This window comes from Manihot esculenta, chromosome 10, assembly GCF_001659605.2.
Source record: "Manihot esculenta cultivar AM560-2 chromosome 10, M.esculenta_v8, whole genome shotgun sequence".
NCBI lineage: Eukaryota > Viridiplantae > Streptophyta > Magnoliopsida > Malpighiales > Euphorbiaceae > Manihot > Manihot esculenta.
Window position 1 is genome coordinate 24,661,615 of NC_035170.2, and position 22,422 is coordinate 24,684,036.

A 22,422-nucleotide genomic window follows, 5' to 3' on the forward strand; every position below is an offset into this window, starting at 1 on the left:
CATGCTACCACAGGCAAGTTCGGCGGCCGAAAGAACCTTCGGCTGCCGAACCTGAGTTTCTCCCGAAGGGGAGAAACTCAACTCAATATGCATAAACGCCTCCCAACTCATTCAAACATGCATTTTCCTATTCTACAACATGCATACTCAAGCATACAAGCTCCTAGGGGCTTCAAACTATCCTAAACCCCATCTACAACACATCAAACATGCATATCCATCACACATTGCTCATAAAACACAAAGTAAACCCATAAACTTCACATAAACCTACACATGCATTTCTACCCCAAAAACTTCATAAAACTTACTTAAAACATTAAAGGAACTATGGATCTACTCTTACCTCTTGAAGAACGAGAGGAGAGACGATCCAACTTGGAGATGGGAGAGATCTCAACTCTTTGGTCTCCAAGCTTCCAAAACTCGCTCTTTTGTTCAAAAATCTTCAAATCAACATAAAGCTTGTTAAAATATGAAGGATCGAAGGAAAAAAATCCAAAATGAACCATGGGAGAGCAAGAACTCACCGTGGCTAAAAATGGGGAGAAAACTCGCCCGTTTCGGCCATGGAGCTCTTATATAGGGGCTGGCAGACCACCTTTCGGCAGCCTAAAGTGCCTCCAAAACTCTTGCAAGTTCGGCGGTCGAACATGAGGTTCGGCGGCCGAACCTTTGAAACTTTCGGAAGCCTAACTTGTCCCCCTAAACCATCCCACGTTCGGCGGCCAAACCTGGAAATGTCTCCTTAGTCTTTTTCTTTTAAAACTCAATTTCCTTTTTGCTTAAAATCATAAGATACCTTAAAACATTTTATAAAAATATGCTTTTACCCTTCTAGAGGTTTCCGACATCCGAGATTCCACCGGGCGGTAGGAATTTCGATACCGGAGTCTAGCCGGGTATTACACCTTTAGTCCTCAATATGATGTGATATGATATGATATGGTATAGTATGGAAGTTCAGGTCGAGGCCCATTCTACGCCCCTGGCACTATGTTAAGAGAAAGACCAGGTCGAGGCCCATTCTACGCCCCTGGCATTATTGGAAAGTTATGTTATGTTATGTTATGTTATATTAAGAGAAAGACCAGGAAGAGGCCCATTCTACTCCCCTAGCACTATGGGATACGTAGAGGACTATGGGTGACAAGTCCATCCTTGATGTGATTTGTTTGTGATGTGATGCATTTCATGAAAGCATGAATTTTAAATATAATGTTTTACTATTCTGCTCACTGGGCTCTAGTAGCTCACCCCATTCCCTAACCCCCAGGTTTGCAGGTACGGGATAGACCAGGAAGTCAGCAAGAGTAAAGAAGTCATGTTTTATGTAATAGCTAGATGTGGACATGAAAATAATGTAATGTGAAGCATAGTACAGTAATGTAATGTAATGATGTTTATTGAGGTTTAGAGTTGTGCTTGACCCTAGTATGTTGGTTAATCCCTTTTGCACATGATCTATAAAATGTTTTATCGATGTTTTATGTAAACCAAGCTTAATGTATGATATGTTACCCCATTGGAGCATTTGATGAGGGCTCCAGTGTGGGGTTTTATGATTACGAGTTTGTGCATGCACAGATTAAGCTTGGTATATGAAAGAAAAAGTTTACAGCTTTTATGTATTTGTATGATCATATATGGGATTTAACAGGTATACAGGATGCATGTTAGGCTTGCTACGGGTCCCGGCAACCTTAAGTCGATCAGGATCCTAGCGTCGGTAGCGGTCCGATTTCCGGGTCGTTACACCCTGCCCCCGAAAGTTGGACTTTCGGCTTTGGAGGGGAGTTTCGACCGCCGAAGGTGCCGTCGAACATGCATGAGTTTCGTCTCTGGAAGGGACTTTCGGCCGCCGAAGGTGCCGCCGAAAGTGGCTGAGTTTCGGCTCTGGAGGAACTTTCGGCCGCCGAACCTGCCGCCGAAAGTGCCCTGTTCAGCCTTCCTTTGCATGATTTCTATGATGTTTTAGGGGGTTTTTGGGGAGTTGTTTAGAGTCATGTTAGTCTATGTTTGGTCCCTCATTTGAGTCCACCTGTGTAGGTTCGGACCCGAGGAACCGTGGACCCCAGCAGTGAGATAGCTGCTTCAGAGTCTTTTCATAGCTAGCCTGAGGTGAGTAGAATGACTCTTTATATTGCAAAGTAACTAAATAAATTTTGAGCATGTTCATGCATCACGAATGCCATGAGATGTATTAGGTTGTTTGCATTAGAATTCACGAATATGTTGCATTGCATAATATGATGTTGATGTGGATGAACATTGGATGACCCATTAGTCCTCGTATGGTATGATATGATATGATGATGATACGGTTTGAAAGTCCAGGAAGACCCATTCTACGTCCCTGGCACTATGTAAGAGAAAGTCCAGGAAGACCCATTCTACGTCCCTGGCACATTGGAATGTTATGATATGCTATGTAAGGGAAAGACCAGGACCCATTCTACGTTCTGGCACTATTGGATATGTAGAGGGCTATTGGTGACAAGTTCATCCTTAATATGACTTGTTTGTGATGTGATATATTTCATGAAAGCATGAATTTTAATATAATGTTTTACTATTCTGCTCACTGGACTCTAGTAGCTCACCCCTTTTCCCTTAACCCCCAGGTTTGCAGGTACGGGATAGACCAGGAAGTCAGCAAGAGTAAAGAAGTCATGTTTTATGTAATAGTTAGATGTGGACATGTATTGTAAAATGTTATAATGTGATGTAATGTAAAGAATTGTATTGAGGATAGAATTGTGCTTGGCCCTAATGTATGTTAATCCCTTTTTGGTACATGATCTTTTTAATGAAATATTTTAATGATGTTTATGTAAACCAAGCTTAATGTATGTTATGCTACCCCATTGGAGCATTTGATGAGGGCTCCAGTGTGGGGTTTTATGATTATGAGTTTGTGCATGCACAGATTAAGCTTCGTAAATGAAAGAAGAAGTTTAAAGTTTTATGTATATGTATGATCATGTATGGGATTTAACATGTATACAGGAGGTATGTTAGGTTTGCTACGGGTCCCGGCGGCCTTAAGCCGATCTGGATCCTAGCGCCGGTAGCGGTCCGGTTTTCGGATCGTTACAGATTTCTATTAGTCAATTGATAAGTAGCTATGGCTACTGTATAGTGAAATGCAATCATTATTGCCTTATACAGGACCCACTAAATAAGAAGGTGGTGGCCATAGGCAAGAAACAGAAAGACCTTTTCAGGCTAAACCAGATGAGTTTTTCTCATTCTAATATAAGACACTACTTGCTTGAGATCATGAACTCTAATGTTGGCCTTTACAGCTTTGTAAATAGCACTCTTTCCTTAATGGATCTGAATAAAGAGCACTCCATGCAATATGAACAAGCACATAATTGTGTGGTGACCATGAATGACATACATGATAGACTAGGGCATGCATCTGTTAGTAAACTCAAGCATATTAAAGACATGAATATTAGCAATGAGCCTATGAGATGCTGTCCTTTATGCCCTCTAGCAAAATAGACCAGGTTACCTTTTCCCAGAAGCCACACCTTAGCTTCAAAGCCTTTTGAATTAATTCACATTGATATATGGGGGCCTTATAAGATCAGCTCTATTACTGGAGCTAAGTTTTTCCTTACCATTGTTGATGACTACAGTAGGGCTGTGTGGACTTTTATGATGCATTTAAAAGGTCAAACCTTTAGTTTAAGTAAACACTTCATTCATATGGTAGAGAATCAATTAAACATTGCCTTTAAAGTTATTAGAACTGACAATGAAAAAGAGTTTTTAAGCCATAATTATAGTTCTTTACTTATGAGCAAGGGAATCATACACTAAAAATCCTGTCTATACACTCTACAATAGAATGGAGCTGTGAAAAGGAAACACAGACAAATACTTGACACTGCCAGAGCCTTGAAAGTGCAATCACAAGTCCCTATTCAATTCTGATCAGAATGTATCCTAACTGCTAATTACCTGATCAATAGAATGCCCATGGAACATTCTGATTGGACCACTCTTTATGAAAGACTGTATGGGATCTCACCTAACTATTCTCACCTGAGAAAGTTTGGTTGCTTGTGTTTTGCTACTTCTGTGGGAACACAGAAAGATAAGTTTCAAGATAGAGCCATTAAAGCTGTAATGATAGGTTATGCTAGCACACACAAATCTTATAAGTTGTATAACATCAGTAATAAATCCTTTTTTGTAAGGATGTTATCTTCCATAAAAACATCTTCCCCTTTCAAGGGACTAATGTGATTAAGAATTCTGTGGTTCCTATCCCTGTGGTTGAGAATGATGGTCTAGGTCTTGATTCATGTCCATCTGGTCATAGCAGTGATAACCTTTAGAAATGTCCTTCAGTTAGAAGGACTCAAAGGCAAAGACAAGCCCCTGTCTGAATGCAGGATTATGTCAATTCTTTGCAAACATCCTTTATGTCCTTTCATCCCTTGGATAAGTCTTATATTTGCAATTTTAATAAGGTCACTGAACCTTGCACTTATTCTCAAGCATCTAAGGATGCACATTGGGTTGAGGCCATGAAGCAAGAGCTTAAGGCCTTGAAAAACAACACCACTTGGGTTCTTACCAGTTTACCTAATGAAAAAAAAGAAATAGGCTGTAAATGGGTTTATAAAGTGAAATTTAAACCAAATGGGGATGTAGAAAGATATACGGCCCGATTGGTGGCCAAAGGCTACAACCAAATAGAGGACTTGGATTACAAAGACAAGTTTTCTCCTGTGGCCAAACTTACAACTGTAATAATTTTCATTACTTTTGCCACTTCTAAACAGTGGCTAATTTTTCAATTGGACATCAATAATGCCTTTTTGTATGGAAATCTAGATGAAGAGGTGTACATGACACCTCCCTAACGATATCACAAAGCCCAGCCAGGGCAAGTTTGCTTGCTTAAAAGGTCCTTGTATGGGCTTAAACAAGCCTCTAGACAATGGAACATTGAGTTCACCAATTTTCTCAAGGGTTTAGGCATTGTGCAATCCCTCCATGACCACTGTCTCTTTACACAACACACTGGTACTTTGATTTTGGTATTGCTTGTGTATGTTGATGATGTTATTTTAACTAAAAATTCTGTGCCATTACTGAATGCAAGATTGCTTTACATTCGAAGTTCACTATCAAAGATTTGGGACCTATGAAATACTTTTTGGGTCTAGAGGTTGCTAGATCCTCTCAAGCAACATTTCTTAGTCAAACTAAATACATTTTGGATTGTATTAAAGGATGCAAGCATGTTTCATTGTAAGCCTGCCTCCTGCCTTTGCCTTAAGACTTGCATTTATCTCCTGATTCAGGAAAGTCTTTTGATAAGCCTGATTTGTACATAAGGCTTCTTGGCAGACTACTTTATGTTAATCTCACAAGACCTGATATTTGCTATGCTGTTCAACATTTGAGCAAATTTATGAGCATGCCCCGAAAGCCCCATTGGGAGGTTGCTTTATATGTGCTTCATTTCTTAAAGGGTCCTTGCATTAAGGACTCTATTTTCCTGTAAGTACTGACTTGTCACTGAATGCCTACTGTGACTCTGATTGGGCTGCTTGCACTTATTCCAGAAAGTCACTCTCTGGATATTGTATAAACTTGGAACCCTACCTTATCTCTTAGAAAATCAAGAAACAATTTCTAAACCCTCAGCCGAGACTGAGTATCATGTAATGGCAAATACTGTATGTAAACTCCTCTGGATTAACTATATTTTACAGGACTTGCAGATTACCATCTAATTGCCCATCCCACTGCACTGTGACAGCAAGGTCTCCATGCACATTGCTGCCAACCCGGTATTTCATGAGCATACGAAGCATATCGAGATAGACTGCCTCCTGGTCCGAGATCAACTCCAACAGAGATTCATGCTATCTAATTATCTCTCTACTAAAGAACAATTGGCAGACATACTCACCAAAACCTTACCAGCCTATTGCTATGGCACCCTCACTCGCAAGTTGAATCTTTTACCTTTATCAATCTCAACTTGAGAAGGGGTGTTAAAACTATATCGCTTTATTCTTATTTGTTTATAACTTTATATCTAAAGTGTGTTGTTCCATTGTGTGTCATCTTCTACTCGTACATAGTTGAGTCGTAACTTTGTAATTAGTTCGTTTATGGCATATACTGTGCACATATTATTATCTGGTATATAAAAGAAGTAAGATACTTCTAAAAACACTGTAACCTCCTTTTTTTTGTTTGTAATAAAATCAGTCGAGCTTTTCTCTCCCTATTTTGTCTTTGAACAAAAAGACATTGATGAAAAACTTCAAACTTCACAGACGTAGGTAATAATAATAATAATAATAATAATAATGCAGATAGATAAATTCAGTATAAGAGCTCAGCTCAGGAAAATATTTTAGTGAAGGAAAATTCGAAAATAATACGGAGGGCCACGTGGCAGTTCTTAGCACTCAAATCGCCACGTTTCGTTTCCGGCCTGCATGTCTATCTTTACTTCCATGAAAAGAAATAATTTCGGCTTTCCATTTCCAACAGACAAAACAAGCTGCAAATGCACAGTAATATCAGAAAATGAATTCAATCCAAGTCTCACTATAGAACCGCTAAAATTTTTCAGAAGTTAGACGAAATTCTTCGATTCATTCTGTCAATTTCTTGCTTTACTTGTAAAAATGGCGAGAAACGGAGGAGGTGGAGAGGCCGTTCCTCCGTTATCATCCAGCTCGAGATCAAGACCAGGGCCAGACCCCTTTTTGGTTGTTTGTAGATGCTTCAGCTTCATCACTGCTCTCACTGCTATTCTCTGCATTGCCGTTAACGTTCTCTCCGCCATCCGATCCTTCAAGAAAGGATATGATGTACGCTTTTTTTTTTTTTTTTCTCGCACAGATTAGAATTTCTCAGTTATATAAGATTTTGATTGTGAATTGTTTGTTGCCTTTTAGATATTCGATGGGATTTTTCGGTGTTACGCGGTGGTGATTGCGTTTTTTGTGGTGGTTGCCGAGACGGAGTGGGGTTTTATCACCAAGTTCTGGAAGGTCCTCTTCCCCCCACTTTTAAATGCTTTCTTAATTTATTTCCTTTTTTTAATTTTTCTCAAACTAATTATAGACCCGCTTTTTTTTCTATTTTTATTTATTTCTCTCAAATTATAGACTACTTATGATTATTTATTAGCTTTCTAATACAATATGGTTTTAAAAAAAATTTAAAATTTATTAGCTAAAAGAATTGCATTTATATGAAAGCAGGAAACATAATTGCATCTCCAAAAAAAAAAAAAAAAGAGCAGGAGAGAGAATTCAGGTCTAGCCCATATGAGGGTTTAGTTGATTGAAAATTGATTCTACATTCTGCAGGTGTTGGAATATTGGGCTGCTAGGGGCATGCTGCAGATCTTGTATGTTTTAAAAACCTTCCTTTTGCTCACAAACGAATACATTCTCATAGAGGGAATGGAGAGAGGGAGCGAGAGAGATTTGTTAACAATCTTATTTGAATTTTGAAGGAATTATTTTCCCTCTGTTTAGTGTTGCAGTCATGACAAGAGCTTTCCCTGACTATTCAGCAAGACAGAAGAATCTTATTCTTCTTCAAAATATAGCAAGCTATATGCTGCTTGCTTGTGGTGTGGTCTATGTTGTTTCGGTAAGATGACAAAATAATTATTTCCCTACATTTAACTTGACTCTTTTGGAATTTGAAAAATTTTCCTGATGAATTTCGTTTCTTTCCTGAGAATTTAATAATCTACTTAGTAACTGTTTATTTTGTTTAACTATATTTTTTATGTGCTTTAGTTGAGTTCTAATGTTTAAAATATCTTAGTTGATTGAATGAGGAAAATAAAAATTAATATTTTCAATTTCCAGGGAATTTTATGCATTGGCTATCTCAAACGTACTCGCCAGCACAAGGAAATTACACGGGAGCAGGCACTCAAGGATCTGGAGGTAAGCTAACTTTTAAAATAGAAAGAAATGATAGGTTGTAAATTTGTAATAGAATCCTTAAGGTTCTTCTTGATGATTCATTCCAAGCTTGAATATGTATGTGTCACTATTTTCTGCAGTTATGTTTGGGTGAAGGCATGATGTAAGCTTCTTTTGAAATATGAGTTCTTAGATAGATAAGCGGCTCATTTACTGAGCTCATCATCTACTAACCTAGGATAATGATTTTGCTTTGTTTCTTCAAGATTCTTTTTATTGCAGTCCCTAAAATAAGACCACATGTTCTATTGATTCTTACAAGACTATTTCAAGTAAAATATTTGTTTTCTGTAAAGCTCATCCATGCCTTGAGCAGAGATTGCAAAGTTGCTTGTTGAAAGGTCTCATGAAGAATATAAACATTATGGTGACTATAGTGATCTTTAATTGAGGTCTGTGTTAATCTACTTCTCCATTTTGCTGATTAAGGTGACAGCATTTAGGGTTTGATCTGCTGTTACACGGCCATATTTCAAAACTGTTGACATGATTATTCTGAGTATACTGTGAATTTTCTTGCATGCTGGGTAGTGCAGACATATGCAATAGATTATATTAGACTTTTTTTTTGAAAAAAAAAATTATTTGAATATTTCTGTTTGATAATTGTTGTTACTAGAATTTTGTGTTTTAACTAACATGGATTACAAGCACAGCAATTGGAGCGGCGGAGGGAGGAACTTGAACAATTGCTTGTGGTGGAAAGAGTTTGATGCCATTTGTGCTTACCGTTGTTCAGATATCAGTTAGAAGTGAAGTGACTTCTGTGAGCCCCAGTTCTGCGAATCTCATGTTTATATGCTTTTGCCTCACTGATTTATCCTGTTAGATTTTTTTGAGGCAGGAGAACACATCTTCTTTTTATAAACAGAGTTTCCAACTAGTTAGGATTATCAAGTGTGTCCCATGTTCAGTGTGCCTATGCATCTACAGGTCGTGTGCTTGCTGGGATACATGTCAAAATTCATTTTGTACTCATTTTTATTTTCTGTGCGACCCAGATGTTCTATATCAGTTATGGAAATTATTCTTAATGGAGACGAAACTGATCATAAAAGAATCTGAGACTTCTATTATATTTTGTCAATGTACATTAGCATGCATTACTTTAAATATCTAATTGTATATTTCAGAAGCTGCAAACTGGTAATTGATGGCTTGTTTCTCTATGTTGGACATAGAAAGACGACGAACAGCAACTACCTATGGACATCAGCAATGCCTTTTCTATATCTCCAGTAACCTGCTGTTTGATAAAGGAAATTGCATACTCCAAGAGCTCTGCATCACATGACAACGTAAGAGGCCCTTTGCTTGGCAATCTAAACTCATCTTCCGCCATATTGAATAGCTCTATTATAATTTCATTGTTAAGATACTCCAAAGGAAGTAAAAATCGTTTCTGATCAGCAGAGTACACAACAAAATGACCCTTCTCAGCCATTTCTAGCGTGCCATAACTTCTCGTTTCTCTAATGGTTTGTGAAGGGATGATTCTTTTTCGCCTTAAAGCAGCTAGCATCTCCCATTTTCGTGCCGAGTTGAGGAGTCTCTTGGTGCTGATCATCCTGCTACTAAAAGGAAGAATTCCAAGGGAAAATTGTGAGGTGGTAGAGATAGCAGCACTTCAGAATTTAATGTTGCTAATGTTTTATCTTTTGATTTGGATAGAGGGCAAAGGAAATGATCTGAATATATAAACGCCGGGACCACAAGTAAAGTCACTTTCATGGAGCTCCAAACCATGTGATTGGTGCATATGAGGACTTGTTTGGGGGTGGGCATGTTGGCTTATGCTAAAAAATCAACCCATCAAAGTGGACCACATGATTTTCATGTCTATCTAATCAAGTCATGAGATCGTATAGGCCATAACAGGGGACAAGAAACTGAACCTCTCCAAGTTCAGATGAATTTGTTTCTATTTTCAATGGGGTTGGTGAAAGCTTGTAGAGTTGTGCAAGTTTGGTGTTTGTAGTCTAGATCTATGAGGTAATGAAAAGACAATTCGTCTTGAACCCATTCTGTCCAGGAACGGCCAATGCACAAGGAAACCTTTCTTGCTGCCTGTCTCTAATTTTGTATTGCTAAGTTGTCCTACAGGTCTCTGAGCTAAGTAAATTATTTTTATTTTACTTACCTGATAAAATTACTTATGATTTTATAAATTAAAAAAATGAATTTTATTTGATAAAAAGAAATAAATTCAATCAGTTGAGATTGTATAAAATCTTTGAATAGTTTTTTTCCTTCAGCACACTATCCATTCAGACTAAGTTTTCTGATATACACAGAAATCTACTTCTTTTTAGATTTCAAATCATCAGTATGATCAGAGAGGGCTTGCCAACAAGTGGTGCAGCTCGTTGGCTGAAAAGATGTTGCGCATTTAAGTCTAAGCTATTCTTAGAAGCAGGTTTGAGCAGTGGGACTGATTGCATTAAATAATTATTCAAGGTGCCCATTTTCCATTACGGGTTGAAGACCATACCTCTAACAAGAACGGTAGGCTTAAGGGTTGGCACGCAAAGTTACTATTGAATGCGATGGTGTTCATTTGGAGGAATATGATGGTCAAGGTTGTTGAATGCTGGAGAAAAATCTTACTAAACATAAGGGGGAACATAAGGCCCATAAGCATCCTCATTTTGTTGGAAATCATCAGAGAATTATCATATTCTACTGCAGATTGTGCAACTGATTCATCTGCTTTTTGATAGCCTAAGTCTGTTTCTGCAAATAAGTCTGTTTCTGAAACCTCAGTCTCTTCTCCAACTTCAATTTCTTTGTTCCTTTTGCTTTCCGCCTTCGACTAAAAAAAATAAAAATCCAGTAGGAAATAAAAGGAAAACATGCTTTCTATAATTTATTCAAATGAAGGCTGATTGATACCAATATGCAAATGTTAGTACCATATACCTCTTGTAAGTAATTGTAGACACGTCAAAATACGCAAGAGCAACCTATAGATTTGAGAATGAAACTATTGCTACTAATTTTTAAAAGATATGATATGCAATTCAAAATTAAAACGTTGGGATATAATTAATAAATAACTTAATGGATATATATTAACATAATATTTTTAACTCTTGTTTGGAATAAAATATTTTATAAAAATTTTATTTTTTATTTAAAATAAAAAAATTTATTTTATTTAATTTATAAAATTTTTATTTTCAAAAAAGCCTGTACATATACATAAGTGTGCTAAATAATTTCTCATTTTTGACTGCTTGGTTTTTTTTTTATTATTGATTTTATTTTTTTATTGTTTAATTGTCAAAAAATTTTTGCATCGAAAATAAATTTCTGTAATCCAGTATATTTATTTTGTTAAATTTTTTGTTTGTTATTAATAAAAAAGAACCTGTTTGAGGGCGAAAGAATTCTGGCTTAAAAGAAGAAAAAAAAAATGACGTATTTTCATTCGGCAGCATCATCTCGCCAAAACAAAAATCAAATATTGCAGCTCCAGAATATGAATGGTGAATGGCAGAATTGAAAAACGGGTTTGGAACACGTCATGATTGACTATTTCCGAAATCTATTCCAAGCAAAAGTTCATTATCCAGGTAAGATTTTACAAGAAGTCCCAACTTTAGTGTCTAGAAACAAAATAATGTTACTTGCATCTTATTCTGTTGAGGATGTTAGATCGGTAGTTTTTATAATGAAACCCAGTAAGTCACGAGATTAGATGGTTTTAATATGCAGTTTTTGTTAGTATATTTATTCTAAATTATTATCTTAAATCTTTTTTATGTAATTTTTTTTATTAATAAAAAAAATTTTATTATCATTATTATTTGTTTGCATGTTATATAATAATAATAATTAACATATCTGATTATTTATTATGATAATGATAATAACAAAATATGACTAATATGATTTTGATTGATAATCATGAGATGTTATGTGTATGTTGATATAAATCAATAGTTATAAATATTTGTTAGAGAACAAAGTATTGGATAAATTACATTGAGATCACTATATGTGTTATTGTCATAAATGAATATTAAGATAGTTATATTTTAATTCTTTGACTTGATATTGCCATAGTTTCCAACATAAGGACTGTTATGTTTCGACATAACCAAACATTGCCTTTAATCGAATAATCATAAAAGTTATGATTGAATATAATAGAATGTAGAGGATATTGAACAATCAAGATAAAATTTGTCCCTCTCTTTGAGAGAGATATTTTCTGGATCTCTCGATAAGTGAAACTGAGAAATGCATGGCCATACTCAAATGAATTGATAATGTAATCAACATCGTTTGATTTTATCAGTCTACTTAGAGAACGAGAAATCATAAGTTTGAACATTATAAGTTTGACATTGATCATGACTTATATTCAAACTAGATATTGTATGACAAAGGAATTCATACATGTTCTGTTTATTAAGTTTTATCGGACTATCGATCCTCATATTAATTGGGTAGTCATAACGTTTTGCTAGAGGCCACTTATGATTTATAGGTCTTGTTAGATTGGGTCTATTACTAATTAATGTGAGTTTATTGGGTCACACACAAAAGAACGTCATTGATGTGTTATGTCATATTAATGGGTTAAAAGCCCGTTAGTATAATTAATAATAATAAAAATATTATTATTATTAATAATAAAGATATTATTATTATTAATATTAATTATTTGTTATTGTAAGATAATAATATTTAAAAGATCTGCGGTCTATCTGTAACTATTACAGATAAAAAAATTTTCGTTTTCTTTTGAAAAAGACTTATCATATAGATATATTAGTATCTGCAATATTGTGATAGTTGGTTATTGTAACAGCCCGGAAACCGAACTGCCACCGGCACTAGGATCCAGATCGACTTAAGGTCGCCGGGACCCGTAGTAAGCCTGCTATCCTGTGTATATCTGTAAAATCCCATACATGATCATACATTTGCTGTAAAACACATAAAACTTTTCTGCATTCCAAGGCTTAACCTGTGCATGCAATCTTTCTATTCTCTATTAATCCCTACTAGAGCTCCTCATGGCCCTAGGCGGATCAATGTTAAGCCTGGTTTTGCTCATACACATACAACAATAAAGAAACATACATAAACTGATCATGTGACTCCACAATGGGATTACAAGTCTTATAAATCAAGCACCATTCTATACACTGTACATATACATTATCTCTATACATTTACATGTCCACACTAGCTATTACACCACTCTGTACTCTTCCTGTACTCTGCTGAGTTCTCTCTGACCTCTGAACCTGCACCACTGGAGTTAGGGGAGAGGGATGAGCTACGATAGCCCAGTGAGTAGAATAGTAAAATAACAGGTGATAAAACATGCTCTCATGGAATGCAACATATAAGCACATCACCTCGGCCGGACGGATCAAAAATCCCTCTATCTCATCTGGGGTACCTAAGTACCATGTGCCTGGTCCCCGTAGGGCTGTTCCAGGTCTATGTGTTGTGCCTGGTCCCCGTAGGGCTGTTCCAGGTCTTCCTCTGAGGGCTAATGAATCCTCACGAAGTCCGTGCCGTCTCACATAAGCAATGTACAAGGAGCAATGCCAAGTACAAGGATAAATGCAATGCATCATCTTTGTGTACACTAATGCACTCACCCTATAGCATAGTCATGATGCATGAAGCATGAGAAAAGATCAGTTATCATATTAAAACATTAAGTTAAATTCCACTCACCTCTGGTTATCTTTGCACTACCACTGCAGGTTCTGACACTGGACTCACTGCTGATTTCCCTGATTCCTCTGGTCCGTACCTACACAAGTGGACTCAAATGAGGGACCAAACTCACTCAAGAACATCTCTAAGAAACTCCCCAAAAACCCCTCTAAACAAACCTCAAACCTCACATAAACCATGCAAAAGAAAGCTGGACAGGGCACTTTCGGCGGCAGGTTCGGCGGCCGAAACCCCACTCCACAGACGAAACTCATGCATGTTCGGCGGCACCTTCGGCGGCCGAAGGTCTCGTCCAGAGACGAAACTCACACACTTTCGGCGGCCGAACTCCCTCTTTCGGCGGCCGAACTCCCTCTTTCGGCGGCCGAAAGGCTCTTTCTAAACCGAAAGCCTAGCTTTCGGGGGCAACCTTTGGCAGCCGAAACTGCCTCCACAAGGGGTTCGGCGGCCGAACCTTCCTTCGGCGGCCGAACCTGGTTTTGCCCGAAGGACAGAACCCTGCTCTGTTTCATGCAAACTTTGCCCAAAAACCTACAAACATGCATAGCAACTACTCCCAACTAGCATATACACATATATATGCACAAAGGGGTCTAAAACTACCCTAAAACCCCAAACAAACATAGCACATAACACTTAAACATGCTGGAACACCACAAATCACCAAAACCTCACCTAAACCTAAACATGCATACTACCCATACAAACTTCATAAAACCTTTCAAAATCATCAAAGAAGCTCAGGATCTTCACTTACCTCTTAAAGACCTTGAGGATGAAGGATCCTAACGTGGAGATATGAAGAAAAGCTCTTCCAAAGCTCCAAGTTTCAAACCTTGGTTCTTTTGCTCAAAACCTTCATAAATCACCAAAACTCTTAAAACTCTTGAAAGATTTGATGAAAATCATGGAAAATATGAAAGTCAACGTGGAGAGGCTGAAACTCACCTCTGGCTGCAAGTGGAGGAGAAAATACCCTCTTCTCACCGACCTTTGGCCCTTTTATAGGTGGCTGGCCAGACCACCTTCGGCAGCCGAACGTGAAGCCGCAACCATGCAATGTTCGGCGGCCGAAAGTGACCTTCGGCGGCCGAACCTTTACATTTCTCCCTTGTTGCTTTTCTTTCAAAACTCAATGCTTTTCACACTTCAAAACATGAAAACAAGTGAAAATACCTTGGAAAACATATGCATTACCCTTCTCGAGGGTTCCGACACCCAAGATTCCACCGGACTACAGGAATTCCGATGCCGGACTCGAGCCGGGTATTACATTCTCCCCCCCTTAAGAACATTCGTCCCCGAATGTCCCTAACACAACATAAACACATAGAAAAGGGGAAAAACTAACCTTAAAACAGATATGGGTATTGCTGGAGCATGGACTCCCGAGTCTCCCAAGTGCACTCTTCGAGGTTGTGGTGGTTCCACAGAACTTTCACCATTGGTATCTCCTTGTTTCTCAGCTTTCTGATCTGGGTGTCAAGGATCCGCACTGGCTGCTCTACATAGGTGAGATCACTTAAGATGTCCACCTCAGGTTCACTAAGAACCTTCTCTGGATCTGACACAAATGTTCTCAACATAGAAACATGGAATACCGGGTGAATTCTTTCCATAGAAGCCGGTAAATCTAGCTTATACGATACAGGCCCGATCTTCTGCAAGATCTCAAAGGGACCAATGTACCGTGGGGCTAGCTTACCCTTCCTTCCAAAGCGAACCACTCCCTTCATCGGAGACACCTTAAGCAATACCATATCCCCCTCCTGGAACTCGATCTGCTTCCTCCGGATGTCTGCATAGCTTTTCTGTCTGCTTACAGCTGTTCTGATCCTCTCTCTGATGATAGGCACTAACTTGCTGGTTATCTCAACTAACTCTGGCCCTGCAAGCGTTTTCTCTCCTACCTCTTCCCAGCAAACAGGTGTTCGGCACTTCCTCCCATACAAAGCGTCATAAGGAGCCATCCCTATGCTAGCATGATGGCTGTTGTTGTAGGCAAACTCTACCAGAGGTAGATGCTGCCTCCAAGAACCGCCAAAGTCTAACACACACATTCTCAGCATATCTTCAATGGTCTGGATGGTCCTCTCTGACTGACCGTCTGTCTGTGGATGGAAAGCAGTGCTGAAATCCAACCTTGTGCCCATTTCCGTCTGCAGACTCCGCCAAAATCTGGAGGTGAACTGAGGTCCTCGATCTGATACTATCGACACTGGAACTCCATGCAACCTTACTATCTCATCGACATACACCTGCGCCAACTTGTCCACAGAGTAGTTACTCCTGACTGGAATGAAGTGAGCAGATTTAGTGAGTCTATCCACAATCACCCATATGGAGTCTAGTCTGTTAGACGTCGCCGGTAACCCCACTACAAAATCCATAGCCATGGTCGCCCATTTCCATTCTGGAATCGGCAGTGGGTTAAGCATTCCAGCCGGCTTCTGGTGCTCTAGCTTCACCCTTTGACATGTCTCGCAGGCTGACACAAACTGTGCCACTTCTCTCTTCATTGCTGGCCACCAATACACCCTTCGCAGATCTTGATACATCTTGGTGGCTCCCGGATGAATACTATACCGCGTATTATGAGCTTCCCTCATAATGTCGGCCTTCAAACTGCTATTATCTGGTACACATAACCTCTTACCGTGCCGAAGAATCCCCTCTCCGTCAAATCTAAACTCTGCACTGTTGCCCGACTGAACAGTCCTGGCAATCTTTACTAACTCGGGGTCTTCGTGCTGTTTCAGAGCCACTTGCTCTAGAAACACTGGTGTCACTCTCATCTGTGCAATCAAAGCACCTGTACCAGATAACTGCAACTGTAACCCTTCTTCCACGAGCTTGTAGAAATCCTTCACCACCGGTCTTCTCTCTACTGCCATGTGGGATAAACTGCCAAGTGACTTTCGGCTTAAGGCATCAGCTACAACATTAGCCTTGCCCGGATGATACTGGATCTTACAATCATAATCACTGAGCAATTCTACCCACCGTCTCTGCCTCAAGTTTAACTCTCTCTGACTTAAGATGTACTGCAGGCTCTTATGATCCGTATAGATCTCACATTTTACCCCATAGAGGTAATGCCTCCACATCTTAAGTGCAAAGATAACAGCTGCCATCTCCAGATCGTGTGTCGGGTAATTCAGCTCGTGCTTCTTCAGCTGTCTAGAAGCATAAGCTATCACTCGGTCATTCTGCATCAACACACAACCTAATCCCACTCGGGATGCATCACAGAACACTGTGAAATCTTCATCACTGAGCGGCAGAGCTAACACCGGTGCTGAAGTTAACCGTCTTTTCAACTCTGCAAAACTCTCATCACATTCCTCTGACCACACAAATTTCTGATTCTTTCTGGTCAGTCTGGTCATAGGAGCAGCTATCTTCGAGAAGTCCTGAACGAACCTCCGATAGTAGCCTGCCAAACCCAGAAAACTTTTGATCTCTGTCACTGTAGTGGGTGTAGGCCAGTTGGCTACTGCCTCTACCTTTTTGGGATCTACTGATATACCGTCCTCTGATACAACATGTCCCAAAAAGGAAATGCTCCTTAACCAGAACTCGCACTTGGAGAACTTGGCATACAAGCCATGCTCTCTCAAGGTTTGCAGCACTATCCGCAGATGCTGGGCATGGTCCTCTGCATTCCTGGAGTACACCAAGATATCATCAATAAAGACGATCACAAAACGATCCAAGTACTCCCTGAAAACCCTGTTCATGAGATCCATGAATGCTGCAGGGGCGTTAGTCAACCCGAACGGCATCACAAGGAACTCATAATGCCCATATCTGGTTCTGAAAGCAGTCTTGGATACATCTCCTTCCCTGATCTTCAACTGATGGTATCCAGATCTCAGATCTATTTTGGAAAAACAACCTGCTCCTGCCAGCTGGTCGAATAGATCATCGATCCTGGGTAATGGATACTTATTTTTGATAGTGACTTTGTTCAACTGTCTGTAGTCGACACAAAGTCTCAGAGGTCCATCCTTCTTTCTAACAAATAATACTGGAGCACCCCAGGGTGAGGTACTCGGGCGGATGAAACCCTTAGCTACCAAATCCTGTAACTGCTCTTTCAACTCTCGCAACTCTGCTGGTGCCATCCTGTAGGGAGGAATAGAGATCGGTCTGGCATTGGGCATCAACTCAATCTCGAACTCTATTTCCCTATCCGGTGGTAGTCCTGGAAGCTCTTCAGGAAACAAATCTGGGAAGTCTCTAACAACTGGTACTGAGGATGGTTCCCTAACCTGACTGTCTAGCTCTCTCACATAAGCTAGGAACCCCTGACACCCCTTCCTTAACATTCTACGAGCCTGGAGGGCTGATATCAAACCCCTAGGTGTCCCTCTCCTGTCTCCTCTGAAGACACACTCTGACCCATCCTGGTCTCTGACACTGACTACCTTGTCTCTACAGTTCAGGGTAGCATCATACGTAGATAACCAGTCCATCCCTAGAATGACATCGAAATCTGTCAACTCTAGAACCACCAGGTCAGCTGGAAGGTATCTACCCTCTATGCACACTAGACTGAACCGATAGACTGACTCTGCCAAAGATGGATCACATTTGGGTCCACTGACCCATAGAGGACACTCTAACTCAGACACTATCAGACCCAACCTCTCTGCAGCTCTAGAAGAAATGAAAGAGTGAGAAGCACCGGGGTCCATTAAAGCATACACCTCGGAACACCCAATGATGAGATTACCTGACACCACCGTGTTCGACGTGTCTGCCTCCTGCTGAGTCAGGGTGAAAATCCGTGCTGGGGCTGACGGACCTGCACCTCGGGAACCCATCCCTGATGAAGAGGCTGCCCCTCTTCCTCTTCCTCTACCACTGCTTGGTGGTATGGCTGAAACTACGGGCTGGACTACACTGCCCGTACTCATCTGCTGGGATGGTGCAACCAAAGTCGCCTGAGGACATTCTCGTGCATAATGTCCCTCCTGCCCACATCTATAGCAGGCTGTGGATCCCAACTGACAAGCTCCTCTATGCTGTTTGCCACACCTCGGACACACTGGAAAATCTGCGCCAGAACTGGAGCCACTACTCATTCCCAGACCCGACTTAAGCCTGTTCCAGACCTTGCCTCTCTTTCCTCTGAATCTCTCCCATCTCTTCTTACTTGCACTTGCTGTACTCTGTGAGGAGGAACCTGGTTTAACACCAGAAGACTGTGCCTTGACTACACCTTGACTTATAGCACTAGCCTCCATCTTTCTAGCAGCATCCACAATAGAGTGGAAACTTTCCTTCTCCGCATGAAGAATCAAAGAGAAATACCTGGGATGAAGCCTTGTGGCATATCTCTTTGCCTTCTTCTGATCTATATCATATGCCTGACCGACATATGGCAACAATTCCAGGAACTTATCTGTATATGCATCAACGCTCATCTCCTCCGTCTGTCGCAACTGCTCAAACTCCACAACCTTTAGTTCCCTGGAACTGTCAGGAAAAGCCCATCCAGCAAATTCGTTGGCGAACTCTTCCCATGTCATACTCTCAAGTCTCGGGTCCACATAGTTCTTGAACCATTCTCTCGCTTTCTTACACTTTAACGTGAACCCTGCCATCTCAATGGCTCTACCATCATCTGCTCCCAACTCACTTGTTATCATTCTAACTGCACTGAGATACTCAAAGGGATCATCTCCTGTATTGAATTTAGGAGCATCCAACTTTAAGTACTCGGTCATCTTCACCTTACTTCCCCCTGAAGAGCTGGGTTGCTGTGCTTCCACAACAGTGGCTACGGGTTCAGGAGGTGGTGGTGGAGGAACTGATTCCCTCACTTCAGGCTGTACTGGACTTGGATGAACAGGTGGGGGTGGATACATGTGATATGGTGGATAAAAGGAAGGATAGGGCATATATGGCATGTAGGGTGGATATGGAGCAAAGCTGGAGTACTCCGACGTGCCTCCCATCGGATACTCGGGGCCCTGTGGAAAGGGTGGATAGCCAAACCCCGAGGCCTGCCTGCCTCCCTGGGATTCCCCCATACCTTCTTCTGACCTTCCTACACCCATGCTTACATCTCTACTCTGACCCTCTTCCATCACACCTCTTTCTTCTACTGACCTTCCCCCTCTGTTTACTCCTCTCCTGCTCTCGTCAGAAGACCTTCTAGGGTCTCGTGACGTTCCTTCCCTGCTTGACCTGTGAGATCTTGCCCTTGGCAAGGCAGGTGGACGAGCAGCTGTACCCTCACTTACAGGTGGGACTCCAGTCAATCTCGCGGATCGACGAGTTCCTCTCATCTTCACTCTCTGGAAAACAACAAATCACATACCACATCAGCAACACAGCAAAAACATGCACATGCATAACTCAGGGCATGGCACATCAGCATATAGACAGGACTAACATCCTATCCTAGTGGACATGTTTTTTCCTATGGTGCTTGACCTACTAAACCTCTCTATGAGCCCAACTCTCTCTCTAGGTCCGACCATGTGAACCTAGGGCTCTGATACCAATCTGTAACAGCCCGGAAACCGAACTGCCACCGGCACTAGGATCCAGATCGACTTAAGGTCGCCGGGACCCGTAGTAAGCCTGCTATCCTGTGTATATCTGTAAAATCCCATACATGATCATACATTTGCTGTAAAACACATAAAACTTTTCTGCATTCCAAGGCTTAACCTGTGCATGCAATCTTTCTATTCTCTATTAATCCCTACTAGAGCTCCTCATGGCCCTAGGCGGATCAATGTTAAGCCTGGTTTTGCTCATACACATACAACAATAAAGAAACATACATAAACTGATCATGTGACTCCACAATGGGATTACAAGTCTTATAAATCAAGCACCATTCTATACACTGTACATATACATTATCTCTATACATTTACATGTCCACACTAGCTATTACACCACTCTGTACTCTTCCTGTACTCTGCTGAGTTCTCTCTGACCTCTGAACCTGCACCACTGGAGTTAGGGGAGAGGGATGAGCTACGATAGCCCAGTGAGTAGAATAGTAAAATAACAGGTGATAAAACATGCTCTCATGGAATGCAACATATAAGCACATCACCTCGGCCGGACGGATCAAAAATCCCTCTATCTCATCTGGGGTACCTAAGTACCATGTGCCTGGTCCCCGTAGGGCTGTTCCAGGTCTATGTGTTGTGCCTGGTCCCCGTAGGGCTGTTCCAGGTCTTCCTCTGAGGGCTAATGAATCCTCACGAAGTCCGTGCCGTCTCACATAAGCAATGTACAAGGAGCAATGCCAAGTACAAGGATAAATGCAATGCATCATCTTTGTGTACACTAATGCACTCACCCTATAGCATAGTCATGATGCATGAAGCATGAGAAAAGATCAGTTATCATATTAAAACATTAAGTTAAATTCCACTCACCTCTGGTTATCTTTGCACTACCACTGCAGGTTCTGACACTGGACTCACTGCTGATTTCCCTGATTCCTCTGGTCCGTACCTACACAGGTGGACTCAAATGAGGGACCAAACTCACTCAAGAACATCTCTAAGAAACTCCCCAAAAACCCCTCTAAACAAACCTCAAACCTCACATAAACCATGCAAAAGAAAGCTGGACAGGGCACTTTCGGCGGCAGGTTCGGCGGCCGAAACCCCACTCCACAGACGAAACTCATGCATGTTCGGCGGCACCTTCGGCGGCCGAAGGTCTCGTCCAGAGACGATACTCACACACTTTCGGCGGCCGAACTCCCTCTTTCGGCGGCCGAACTCCCTCTTTCGGCGGCCGAAAGGCTCTTTCTAAACCGAAAGCCTAGCTTTCGGGGGCAACCTTTGGCAGCCGAAACTGCCTCCACAAGGGGTTCGGCGGCCGAACCTTCCTTCGGCGGCCGAACCTGGTTTTGCCCGAAGGACAGAACCCTGCTCTGTTTCATGCAAACTTTGCCCAAAAACCTACAAACATGCATAGCAACTACTCCCAACTAGCATATACACATATATATGCACAAAGGGGTCTAAAACTACCCTAAAACCCCAAACAAACATAGCACATAACACTTAAACATGCTGGAACACCACAAATCACCAAAACCTCACCTAAACCTAAACATGCATACTACCCATACAAACTTCATAAAACCTTTCAAAATCATCAAAGAAGCTCAGGATCTTCACTTACCTCTTAAAGACCTTGAGGATGAAGGATCCTAACGTGGAGATATGAAGAAAAGCTCTTCCAAAGCTCCAAGTTTCAAACCTTGGTTCTTTTGCTCAAAACCTTCATAAATCACCAAAACTCTTAAAACTCTTGAAAGATTTGATGAAAATCATGGAAAATATGAAAGTCAACGTGGAGAGGCTGAAACTCACCTCTGGCTGCAAGTGGAGGAGAAAATACCCTCCTCTCACCGACCTTTGGCCCTTTTATAGGTGGCTGGCCAGACCACCTTCGGCAGCCGAACGTGAAGCCGCAACCATGCAATGTTCGGCGGCCGAAAGTGACCTTCGGCGGCCGAACCTTTACATTTCTCCCTTGTTGCTTTTCTTTCAAAACTCAATGCTTTTCACACTTCAAAACATGAAAACAAGTGAAAATACCTTGGAAAACATATGCATTACCCTTCTCGAGGGTTCCGACACCCAAGATTCCACCGGACTACAGGAATTCCGATGCCGGACTCGAGCCGGGTATTACAGTTATGAACACAACTTTTTTACGAAAAGAA

The 22,422-nt window shown here is 40.8% G+C and overlaps 2 protein-coding genes across 2 annotated transcripts; one reads left to right on the forward strand and one right to left on the reverse strand.

Moving 5' to 3' along the window:
• The first annotated feature begins 6,489 nt into the window (after window positions 1-6,489).
• Window positions 6,490-9,080, forward strand: LOC110624266. Its single transcript, XM_043960640.1, has 6 exons — window positions 6,490-6,860; window positions 6,948-7,043; window positions 7,365-7,405; window positions 7,536-7,653; window positions 7,878-7,958; window positions 8,654-9,080. The coding sequence occupies exons 1-6, from the start codon at window positions 6,675-6,677 to the stop codon at window positions 8,708-8,710; spliced, it is 579 nt and encodes a 192-aa protein (XP_043816575.1). The 5' UTR covers window positions 6,490-6,674; the 3' UTR covers window positions 8,711-9,080.
• LOC110624378 (auxin-responsive protein SAUR68) lies at window positions 9,044-10,084 on the reverse strand. Its single transcript, XM_021769475.2, has one exon. The coding sequence runs from the start codon at window positions 9,562-9,564 to the stop codon at window positions 9,127-9,129; it is 438 nt and encodes a 145-aa protein (XP_021625167.1). The 5' UTR covers window positions 9,565-10,084; the 3' UTR covers window positions 9,044-9,126.
• Between the last annotated feature and the right edge of the window lie 12,338 nt (window positions 10,085-22,422).